The 10680-nt window shown below is 53.2% G+C and overlaps 1 protein-coding gene across 1 annotated transcript; it reads right to left on the bottom strand.

Annotated features, from left to right (window-relative positions):
- Positions 1 to 2513: 2513 nt before the first annotated feature.
- On the bottom strand, positions 2514 to 10140 carry SOD1 (superoxide dismutase 1). The gene is made up of 5 exons (XM_036243693.1): positions 10018 to 10140; positions 7761 to 7854; positions 4953 to 5022; positions 4292 to 4409; positions 2514 to 2824 (listed from the first exon to the last, which is right to left on the bottom strand). Exons 1-5 carry the CDS (start codon positions 10087 to 10089, stop codon positions 2708 to 2710), a joined length of 471 nt encoding a protein of 156 aa, XP_036099586.1. The 5' UTR covers positions 10090 to 10140; the 3' UTR covers positions 2514 to 2707.
- Between the last annotated feature and the right edge of the window lie 540 nt (positions 10141 to 10680).

Genomic DNA, 10680 nt, shown 5'->3' with positions numbered 1-10680 from the left:
GAGCGTGCAGAGCGTGCGGCGCGTGCAGAGCTGAGGTGTACAGATGCTGTATTATATTCGCTCCCGCTGTCGCCCCACGGTAGTTGTGGGGCGTTGTAAGCAATTTGATTGCTTCCCTTCTATTTAAAAATAGCCACAAAATAACAAAAAATACTGAAAATATGAATAAATATTACCCTTTTTGCTGTAACTTTTTTAAAGTTTTGACTTTAAAAAGTTTACAAATCGTAATTAGAAGTGCTCTCTATTTTTTTTTTTAATTTAAGACAAGGTTAACGGTGAAAGCTCCTCAGACAATAGGGATGTTTTTAATAAACTCTATTTTCGTAACAAACTTTAATGTGTGCTATTCTTCGTACACTGCACTCAGGTGGAAAAGGATTGCTCACCATCAAAGTTTGAGCTGTTGGTACTGTGTTCGAGTCCAAGTTAGACCGACCTGATGGAAATAGGCATCTTTATGTAGTTTGCGAACACTTGCATTTGTAATACTTTTGATTTTTAGTGTTTTAATCATAAGGTAAAAGTTAGTGGTTTTAATGTTTGTTTTGCAGTTTGATCAAGGTTTGTTTTTGTTTTTGCCATTGGCTTTGTGGTAAATGTTGCCCTAATTAATTTGTAAAGAGGAATTCTGGTGGGAGAAAGGTTGGATCCAACATTGCCCGTTGTACTACAAGTTATCTGACTGCCTGAGTATTACTTATGGACAAGGTTGAATGTTTTCCCATTAAACTTTTCAAAGGGGTGGGAGAGATTAAGATTGACGTTTGCAACCTGAAAGCTTTTTGTTTTGTTTTGTATGTTTAAGGACTTCAATGCAACCTGTTGTTTACTAGAATCTTTGCCTGTTCCCCTTCTGTGCCGGTTTTGTAAACTCCCCTCTGGGCAGAGGTAGACTGAACTGGGTACCGCCTATGAACTACTTTTATCTCTGCTTAAAACTGTTAACTAGGAGAAATTGTAGGTTATCCAAGAACTGTTACATGAAGACATCCAAAGCCAAGTCAGACCTCCTCCTGTAGTCGAGGAGCTACAACTAACCAGTGCTGAACACCTGCCGTGACAAAATCCAAGTGTCCGTGGCCTAGTTGAAGCTTTTTTCTTAGGTTTTTTAACTGTCCAGGTGTTGGTGTGCTGAGCGGTTCACTTTTCCTTTGCCCCCATCCCCAGGCAATGCTGCATTACTGGGTTTACTAGTATCTGCGCAGAGGTCGCCGTTTGATGGGGAGACGGTGTCTAGGGTCATGTTCTCGTGCTCCTGCCTTTAGGACAGAGCCCCATGTCCTACCTTCAGACTTGAACTACACAACGTTCCCTTAGTTTTATGGGGCCCACTGGGAGGTTTAAAAATCCCAACAAACTGCTTCTGGAAAGAGAGAATCGTGATTATTTAGTGTTCAGATTTCAAGAGCTTGCAGCCTGTATTTCCTGTTGAAAGTATTGAGACCACCCCTTTGCACAGGACAGAGCCCCACAGGTACTACAAGTGGTAGCGAGTGTGCTTGAGGCCCGAAAAGTCATGAGGGAGCCCCTGCCCTAGAGTCTCACCGGACACGTGTAAGACGTGTCAGCGAAATCTCGTTGGATGCTGTTTGTCTTTACGCTCTCTACCCAGCAGCAGTTTTAACGTAGTGAGCGTACTGTCGTCTGTCCTTTAGCACCTACTTTACTTTGAAAACGCTGCGAATTGCCTCTTCCTAAAATAGCTTTTCCTCCTGAATGATCTGCTTTAGTGCATCCTACCTTTCTGGTCAGTCAGAATCGCAGCTCATTTCCGGTTTTGCTACCCGAAGTGTTTCAGTGTTCAGTTAACAAAGCAGCCGCGTGGCCAGACCTGAGGCGGATCAGCATGTCACTGGAAAGCGCTCACAGGGATGCAGTCCTTACGTAGGAGCAGCAGACTTGAAGTCACTGGCTGACGATCAGACACGTCCTCGGCCCCATCTTACAGCGATGCAGTGTATTTCTTTAAAGGGCTCCTCTGAACGCCGACTGCCAACTTCTGCTTGTCTTTTAACTAGATGTTCACAGGCCGACAAGAGTGAGGCACGCACCATTTTGGCAGGTAGGTGAATTCATCTCTGGCCAACCGAGGCCATTAACTGAGCCATTCAGCTTCACTATGGTACCAAAGGGCTCTCAAACCATAAGATCCAATTTTCAAATAAATGCTAAGTGGTAAGCAGGGAAACCCGTTAATCTCCCTAAAGCTAACACAGGGCAACCTATCTGTCCAAGATTCACGTTCCAGTCAGTCTTAGCTCAGAGACTAGCTGTGAAAAGGCAAACATTGTGATTATCTCGTTCAAAACACTTTCCAAAGAGTGGAAAATAGTACCTGTCAACATACTGCTAAGTCTGCTCTTCGAGCTCTGTGAGCCTCAGCTAATTGAGATTTCAAGCTGGACGCTTCAATAAGCTCAAAATACAGGCCACATCAAGCCTGTGTGCTGCAGGCGCCAGTCAGACAGCTCAGTTTCATGCCTGTGTGATGAAGTCTGCAGACACCAAGATCACCGAAACACATTTTAATTGAACAGGAGATTTATATAGCCATACAAATCAGCTCACATCACAGGTACTTAAAGCAATTTTTAAAAAGAAACAAATTACACTTTTAAGATTACAGTGTTTAATGTCTATCAAGTTAAATTTCTACCACTAGCAAGGTAACAGAGGAGCTACTACTAGGACTCTGATCTCCTCCTCAGGAATGTAACTCGGCGAACCCAATCACCCCGCAAGCCAGACGGCTCCCAGCATTCCCCGTCTTCTTGCTCTCATCATTTCCGCCTCTGCCCAGGTCATCTCGTTTCTCATGGACCTTGGAAAAATATTAAGAACATATTAACTTAGGACTATTAATCACCACCTCTTCCTAACAATACCCAAAAGACTTCTAAAAGAAGCACTTACTAGAAAAGAATGTGAAAATAATCCTAGTAGAAAAATAGACTCATATTTAATCTAGTAATGAAAAGCAGTAACTGCACTGGCCACTTTGGCTCCACAGAGCGTCAGCCTGCAGACCAGAGAGACCCTGGCTCGGTTCCTGCTAAGGGCTCATACCTCGGTTGCAGTTTGTCCCTGGCCCTGGTTGGGATTGTGTGGGTGGCAGCCACTCGTGTCTCTCTCACATTGATGTTTCTCTCTCTCTCTCCTTCCCCCTCTTCCGCTCTATCTGAAGGTAAATGCAAAAGTATTAAAAAGTGGGAACTACTGTTCAGCTTTTTCTTGACGGTGCAAAGACATTACTTTTTTTTAAATCCTCACCCAAGGACATTTTTGCATTCATCTTCAGATAGAGCGGGAGGGAGAGAGAGAGAGAAACAACGATGTGAGAGAGACACATCAACTGGCTGCCACCCACACGATCCCAAGCAAGGCTGGGGACAAACTGCAGCCGAGGTACATGCCCTTAGCGGGAACCGAACCCAGGTTCTCTGGACCGCAGGCCGACACTCTAACTGCTGAGCCAAACCGGCCAGGGCGTAAATTACCTTTCAACACTAGGTAAGCTGCCGGTAAACGAAATACCGAGAACCAAACAACTGTCACAGCTACGTGCGGTCTGCACCCCCGTGACAGTCTGGTGACCTCGGTGTCGGCAGTCATTCTTTTACACTCTAAGTTGCTTTCAGAATGAAGGAAATGTGAACCCCCTTCAAAAAAAAAGATCAAAATCGTGCCTAATGACTATGCCTATAAATAATAATAATCCTTAAAATAGCCTGAACTATTTAAAATAGTACTTTAAATTTTTCTCATCAAACATTTATAAATTTTTCTGCTTCTCTACTGTGGCTGAAAAAGATGCTCAGGACCAGGGTCAACTGAAAGAAGTGGTCCCTGCAGGCCCGCTGTCCTCGCTGCTTGTACCGGGTGCTGTGTGTGAACAGACGCAGCTCCTGAGGGAATCGGGGCAGCCAGTGGCCCTGGGTTAGACGGGCGGCAGCGTGCAGGCAGGGGTGAAGACTCAGCCAAGGCCGTCCAGGGCTAGACGGAGTGTGGTCTACCTGCAGAGGGACCCGCTCCCTCAGGCAAAGGCACGGGGCTGCCACGCAGATCGGACGCGATCCAGCGCGATCGGCCACACTCTGCCTCGCTGAACAGTGCCGAGCTGGCCTCCGTGGGGAGCCCTTCCTCACGGTCACCTAACAGAGTGACTGCTGCTGCTACTCTGAGCTACGGGCGCAGTTACGTGGATCCTTAGGAACCAGGATACATCGCCATGAAAAGACACGTGACTGTGTGAGGAGAAGCTGCGTGTCCTTAGCACATGAACACTCACCACCATCGTGCGGCCAATGATGGAATGGTCCCCGGAGAGGGAGATCACCGCGTCTTCGAGAGCCAGCGTGACCTTACCTTCTTTGTTCGCAGTCACGTTGCCCAGGTCTCCCACGTGCCTGAGGGTGAAACAGCGTCAGAATAGTTCACAGACCAGATCAGAAACAGACCGGGTCAGACTGGGGCGGCCGGAGGTGCGGGCACTTCTGGCTAGACACAGCTGTGACAGGGCTCGTCCACGCCGAGTCCCTGGGGTCACGGCCGGGCCACCAGTCCAGAGGCGGAGTGCTGACAGCACGTGGCAGTTCCAGTGAAGCCCTGCCCGAGGTGGGGTGCGGAAACAGACAAGTCCTTGTCCTCAAACCTCCTCTTTCCTGAAAGGCTCTCAGAAAACAAACTTACAAATGGAGTCTCAGTGAAGTCTCAGTATCAGATTTCTATCTGCAAAACCCCGTGTCACAGTGATGGTTTGTTCGTGTTGACAGCACTGTCACTCATTTCTTGTGTCAGCTCCTCTGGTGCTTGTATTAGCTCTGTGCTCAATAAATGCCACCAACCAAGCCGCTCTGAGTGTCCCCATCTGTCAGTCCCTCGGCCCAGCAGCACGCAATTTCAAGCAGTATACCCACCCTGACCCAAGAGGCCAGCCTTTCGTCACTTACCTCTCTTCATCCTTGGGCCCACCGTGGGTTCTGGACAGGGGGTTAAAATGAGGCCCTGCACTGGCACAGCCTATTTACCACAAAAAAAAAAAAAAAAAAAAGTAGCTAAACTATGAATCAAAATTCCAAATGAATTCTAAGAAGAAACTGTTTGCTGCTAGAACCTCGAATGGAGGACGAGCCGACCTACATGAGGACTTCCAGGCCTTAAGGACAGGAAGCAGCCCTGCCCACAAACAGAACAGGCAGGGAGAGGGGTACAAGGGCTGAGCACTCTGTCGCTAGTCAAGTTCATGCCCTTCTCTGGACTGGGTTTCTCCACTGCTCTATAAAATAAGAAGCCAACAGTCGATCTTGACTGGTGGTTCTACTGTAAAAATCCCACGATCATGATCCCAGTTTGTATGGAGGTAGGAAACCTTGACACACAGTCTGAGTCCACCAGCAGCACACTGCCCGCAGCTCTCCCGCCTGTGCGTGCACAGCAGAGGCAGCAGCCATGTCCAAGGGCCGAGGCTGCGCCCACACAGCTCCGGGCAGCATTCGGGCTGCCTTCTGTGAACACGGCTTGCCCGGGCCCTGGCCGGTTTGACTCAGCAGTTAAGAGTGTCGGCCTACGCCCAGCCAGTGTGGCTCAGTGGTTGAGCGTTGACCCATGCAGCAAGAGGCCACCAGTTAGATTCCCGGTCAGGGCACATGCCCAGGTTGTGGGCCTGATCCCCAGTGTGGGGCATGCAGGAGGCGGCTCATCGATGTTCTCTCATCGATGTTTCTATCTCTCTCTCCCTCTAAAATCAGTAAACTAAAAAGAGTGTCGAGCTGAGAACTCGAGAGGCATGGATTCGATTCCCAGTCAAGGGCACATGCTTCAGTTGCAGTTTCGATCCCTGGCCCAGGTTAGGGTCATGCAGGAGGCAACCAATCAATGTGTCTCTCACTCCCCACCCCTTCCCACTCTATCTAAAATCAATGGAGAAATATCCTCAGGAGAGAATTACACAAAAACACCAAGCAGGCCGGCTGTGCGCGAGCCCTGCCATGCGCAGAGCTCACCCGGAGCAGGGGTTCTCCGTGACCCAGCTCTCGCCCCTCACCGTGCACAGCTCCCCCAGCCCTGCACCCCCGCAGAACAGCTCAGTGACTCACAGCCGCAGCTACGGCCTCCAAACGCAGAGGCCATAAAACCAGGAAGCAACTTGAGAAATTCTGTAATTGTTGAAATGGACCAAATCTGGTCATTGAATCACTATAAGAATCCAATTAAGGAACATTAAAAACAAGTTCCCTAAAAACGAAATCAATTTCTCATAGTGTAAACACGAAGGTCAGATTACTCAAAAATGACAGAAGACCACTATTTTCTTTTTTTTTTATCCTCACCCGAGGACATTTTTCCATTTTTTGTACAGATAGAGTGGGAGGGAGAGAGAGGAAGAGAGAGAGAGGGAAACATCGATGTGAAAGGGCCACATCGAGTGGCTGCCACCCGCACGACCAACCAGGGCCGGGGACAAACTGCAACCGAGGTACATGCCCTTAGCGGGAACCGCACCTGGGTCTCTCCGGACCGCAGGCGGACGCTCTAACCGCTGAGCCAAACCGGCCAGGGCAGAAGACCACTATTTTCCACGCATAAACTTTTGTTAACGTCTCATCCCAAGATAAGGAGATGAAACTCACTTTCTATCTTCAGTGTGTACCTTCCTGTCTCATGGAGGGTCTTGTGTGGGGTATGGGCCTGTCCTCACTGGACAGGGCAGAGCACACACACCCTGGGCTAAAGCCCCCCTTAGCCCCTGCTCACAAATGCCTAGGAACATGCAGATGGCACAAAGTGGCTGGATTATTTTTCTTTTAAATCCTCACCCCAGGATATTTTTCCATTTATCTTCAGATGGGGGAGGGGGGTTGAGAGAGAGACATCGATGTGAGAGAGACACATTGGTTGCCCCCCACTCAACCCCAGCCAGGGCTGGGGACTTAACCACAACCGAGGTACATGCTCTTGACCAGTCTAGAACCAAAACTCTTCGGTCTGTGGGCTGATGCTCTAACCATTGAGCCCAACCCACCAAGGCCTGAATTGTTTTCCTTAAATAAAACACCCGAGGCCTTGGTTAGTTTGGCTCAACTGTTAGAGCATTGGCCTGCGGTTCAGAAAGACCTGGGTTTGGTTCCCGTAGAGGGCATGTACCTCGGTTGCAGTTTGTCCCCGGCCCTAGTTGGGTCGTGTGGGTGGCAACCACTCGATGTGTCCCTTTCACGTCGATGTTTTCTCTCTCTCTCTCTCCCCCTCTCCCTCCCACTCTCTGAACAACAACAACAAAAAAACACCTGAGCCCTGGCTGGTTTGGCTCAGCGGTTAGAGCATCGGCCCACGTGGACCAGAGAGTCCTGGGTTCAGTTCCCGCTAAGGGCACGTACCTTGGTTGCAGTTTGTCCCCGGCCCTGGTTGGGGTCGTGTGGGTGGCAACCAGTTGATGTGTGTCTCTCACATCGATGTGTGTCTCTCTCTCTCCCACCCTCTCCCCTCACGCTCTATCTGAAGATACATGCAAAAATGTCCTCCAGTGAGGATAAAAACAAAACAAAACACAAGACCACCTGAGACTCATATATAATCAAGCCATAATCAAAACAAACAAAAAAAACGCCTTCCCATTCCTTTCCACACTCAAGAGTCAAAGGCTAGTTTTGTGGCTGATTCTCGGGTGACCTCAGTCGTGTCGGTGGACTGGTTTCAGGGGCGGCTCAGCGCCGTTCTTCTAGCAGGGCACACAGGTCTGGCCCTGCCCGCTCGGCACCCACCTCTCGTATTGTCTCCAAACTCATGCACGTGGAAGCCATGCTCGCCCTCGGTCAGTCCTTCGATTTCGCCTGTGATGCTGACCGGCCCTTTTCCCTTCATTCAGAGAAAAGTGCAAGTGAGTAAGTGCCCTCAGGGAAGGGAACAGCTGACTACCTTCACTGCTCACGGTCACGTAGAAAGAACGTGGACTTGGGAGTCAGAAGACCAGTCCCCACCACCTCCTAGCAGGGAATGTCCAACCAGAGGGAGATGCTGACCTGGTCCTGACACCCAGCAGGGGGCCTGGGCCAGGCTCGGGATTCAGTGGGGATTCAGTGGGGATTCAGTGGGGATTCAGTGGGGATTCAGTGAGGGGAAAGGCACCCGGCAGAGCGCAAGGAGCACTTCCATGTGGACGTGTCGACTCGCTGAGTTTGACACCCTTACAAGGAGTAAGGTTCTTATTTATTTTGTAAGTACTTTTTGATAGATTAAGTCTGCACATGGTGAGAATACGTGTACATAGCAAACTTTGTAACCCAGATGGGAGTACACGCTACTTTTTAGCACTTTGGTTTCTTCATGCATTTTCCCATACAGCAAATATATAGATTTGCCTTTTTAAAGAAAAAGGCGCCCAGCGATGTCCTGCTGGCTACCCTCAGGGACCCGTTCCCAGTGCCCAGAGCATGCTTGTGTGTCGTAATACTGGCACACAAGATTGTATGTTTCAGGAGTACATTATGATTCCAGCATAGGTGTTTTTGATTCTTAGCCAGAAAATGTCCTATCCCTTGGTCCCTGGGGGTTGATTGTAGTCTAACCAGAGGTACCATTTTCTGAAGTCTTTTAGGCATTGAAACATCAATAACCTCTCCTCTCTCGCTACTGAGACCAAAAAGCAAGGACAGCAAGGTCAGGAAGCAGGTGGAAACAGCAGGGAAGGCCATTTAGCCAGCGATGGGGCAGAGGTGCGGCAGGGCCACACCCCAAAACCAAGGACATAGCTGTCACAGCTCGGCAGCCATCTGATGACTGGGAATATACACAGGCACCCGCACCACACGGAACACGGGGGACCGTGTCTTCATTCTTCAATAGTCAGGACCTACTTAGCCAGGTGTCAGCCTTCGAGATCCGACTTTCCACTGGACAAATATGGTGCTCAAATCAAGCACTGTGGTAGCTGTTACTGTTCTTGTGTTTTCTTAAATAGAGATGCTAGACTCTTCTAAGGACACCCCGAAACACACAGTTATCAAAAGCACAGAAAGACAAGCAGGGCAGGTTCTTCCGAGCCTGCAAGTCCCGGTCACGAGCGCAGGGCGCTCACGGCGGCTCAGCGCGAGCCCCGGGGGCACCGGCAGGGCCGGGCTGCGGTGGCCCGCGCAGCAGCGGTGCGGGGCGAAGGAAGACTCCGCACGGGCGGCTCTCCAAACGTTTCCCGGGAAGCGAGGAATGCGGACTTACAGGCGGACCTTTCTGACCTTAGAAAAACTGGGAAATAATCCAAACTTGTAGGCACACAGCAGGCCAACCAAATACAGCTTACTGCCCGCTGAACCCCGGGCTGTCGGGAGGGCTGTGAAGCCAAGTACCCGCGGCCCCTTCTCGGGGGACACAGCCGCACCCTCATCAAGGTGGGGCCTTAAAGAGGGAGCGGGTCACGCTGCCCGGGAAGCCGCCCCGCGCCCGCGCCGGGGAGGAGCTGCTCCCGCCTGCGCGCCGGGGAGGAGCTGCTCCCGCCTGCGCGCCGGGCCGGGCCGGGCCGGGCCGGGCCGGGCCGGAGCTGCAACCGCCTGCGCGCCGGGCCGGGTCGGGCCGGAGCTGCTCCCGCCTGCGCGCCGGGCCGGGCCGGGGAGGAGCTGCTCCCGCCTGCGCGCCGGGCCGGGCCGGAGCTGCTCTCGCCTGTACGCCGGGCCGGGTTGGGCCGGGTTGGGCCGGGCCGGGCCGGGCTAGCTCTCGGCAGAGCCACGCGGGCTGTGCGTGCGCCCGTTTCGCGGCCCTTCACCCAGGACGACGTCACAGCGCCGGGCGGCCGGGCGGGCGCGGGGCGGACCCGCACTGGGGACAGCTCGGGGCGCCAGGGAGCGTGGGATGGGCGGCGGCGGCTCCCTGCGGCCCGACCTGCTGCGCAGCCGCGGGCCCCGGGCGGCGGCCTCCCCCCGCGGCCCTCCCTCGCTCCCGGGCCCGCGGGCCCGCCCAGGCCCAGCGCGCTCGCCGGTGACTCAGCACTGCGACCGCGCGGGCCGGCGGGCACGGCGGCCCCGGCCTTGCCTTCTGCTCGAAGCGCACGACGCCCTTCACCGAGCCGTCGCCCTTCAGCACGCACACGGCCTGGGTCGTCATGGCTCGCGGGCGCGCGGTCCGGCTCCGAAGCCTCGCAGACACCGCAGGGCACGCACGCCGACGCAGCGGCGACGGCGCCGCGGGCCTCTTATAGGCCGGCCCCGCGCCCCGCCCCCTGCCCCCGGGGCCAATCGCCGCCCGCGCACTGAGCCCGCCCCCGCGGAGGCCTAAGGGCGCGATTGGCTGCACGGGGAGGGGCGGAGCCAAGGGCTCAGGGGAGAGTCCCGCTCCCTCCTCTGCGGGCCCCGGAACCTGGACTTGGAGTGGAGCCAGCGTCTCCCCGGACCCTGGAACCCGCGGGGTGCCGCTCGGGCCGGGCTCGCCTGCAAGCTCTCAAGTCACTTGGTCTGGACATGTCGCCGGCCGTAGCTGACTTGGGTCGTCCGTGTGTCCTTCAGAAATGCGGCCGCGTGGAGCCGGGCGATCCGGGAGTTGCCGTGTTTTCGCCTGAGAGTCCCGGCGGCACCGCTCCCCGCCGGCCGCGCCTGGTCCTCCCCGCCGGGCTCTGGCCCGCTGCCTGCAGTTACCGAGCCCGAGTCCGGGATGCGGGGTGCTTTCCACACCCTTCCTCCCCCCGAGGAAGGAGGCCAC

The sequence above is a fragment of the Molossus molossus genome, unplaced genomic scaffold, assembly GCF_014108415.1.
Source record: "Molossus molossus isolate mMolMol1 unplaced genomic scaffold, mMolMol1.p scaffold_m16_p_5, whole genome shotgun sequence".
Classification (NCBI taxonomy): domain Eukaryota; kingdom Metazoa; phylum Chordata; class Mammalia; order Chiroptera; family Molossidae; genus Molossus; species Molossus molossus.
The sequence above is the reverse complement of the archived record's forward strand: the minus strand, read 5'-3'. Positions and strand labels throughout refer to the sequence as shown.

What these genes read in the sequence shown, in the direction of transcription:
- SOD1 (XM_036243693.1), bottom strand. Translation starts at nt 10,089, where the DNA reads ATGACGACCCAGGCCGTGTGCGTGCTGAAGGGCGACGGCTCGGTGAAG. An exon ending in GGGCCCAAGGATGAAGAGAG is followed by an intron (nt 4,410 to 4,952) that starts GTAAGTGACGAA and finishes TTTCACCCTCAG; the next exon opens with GCACGTGGGAGACCTGGGCA. An exon ending in TCATTGGCCGCACGATGGTG is followed by an intron (nt 2,825 to 4,291) that starts GTGAGTGTTCAT and finishes TATTTTTCCAAG; the next exon opens with GTCCATGAGAAACGAGATGA.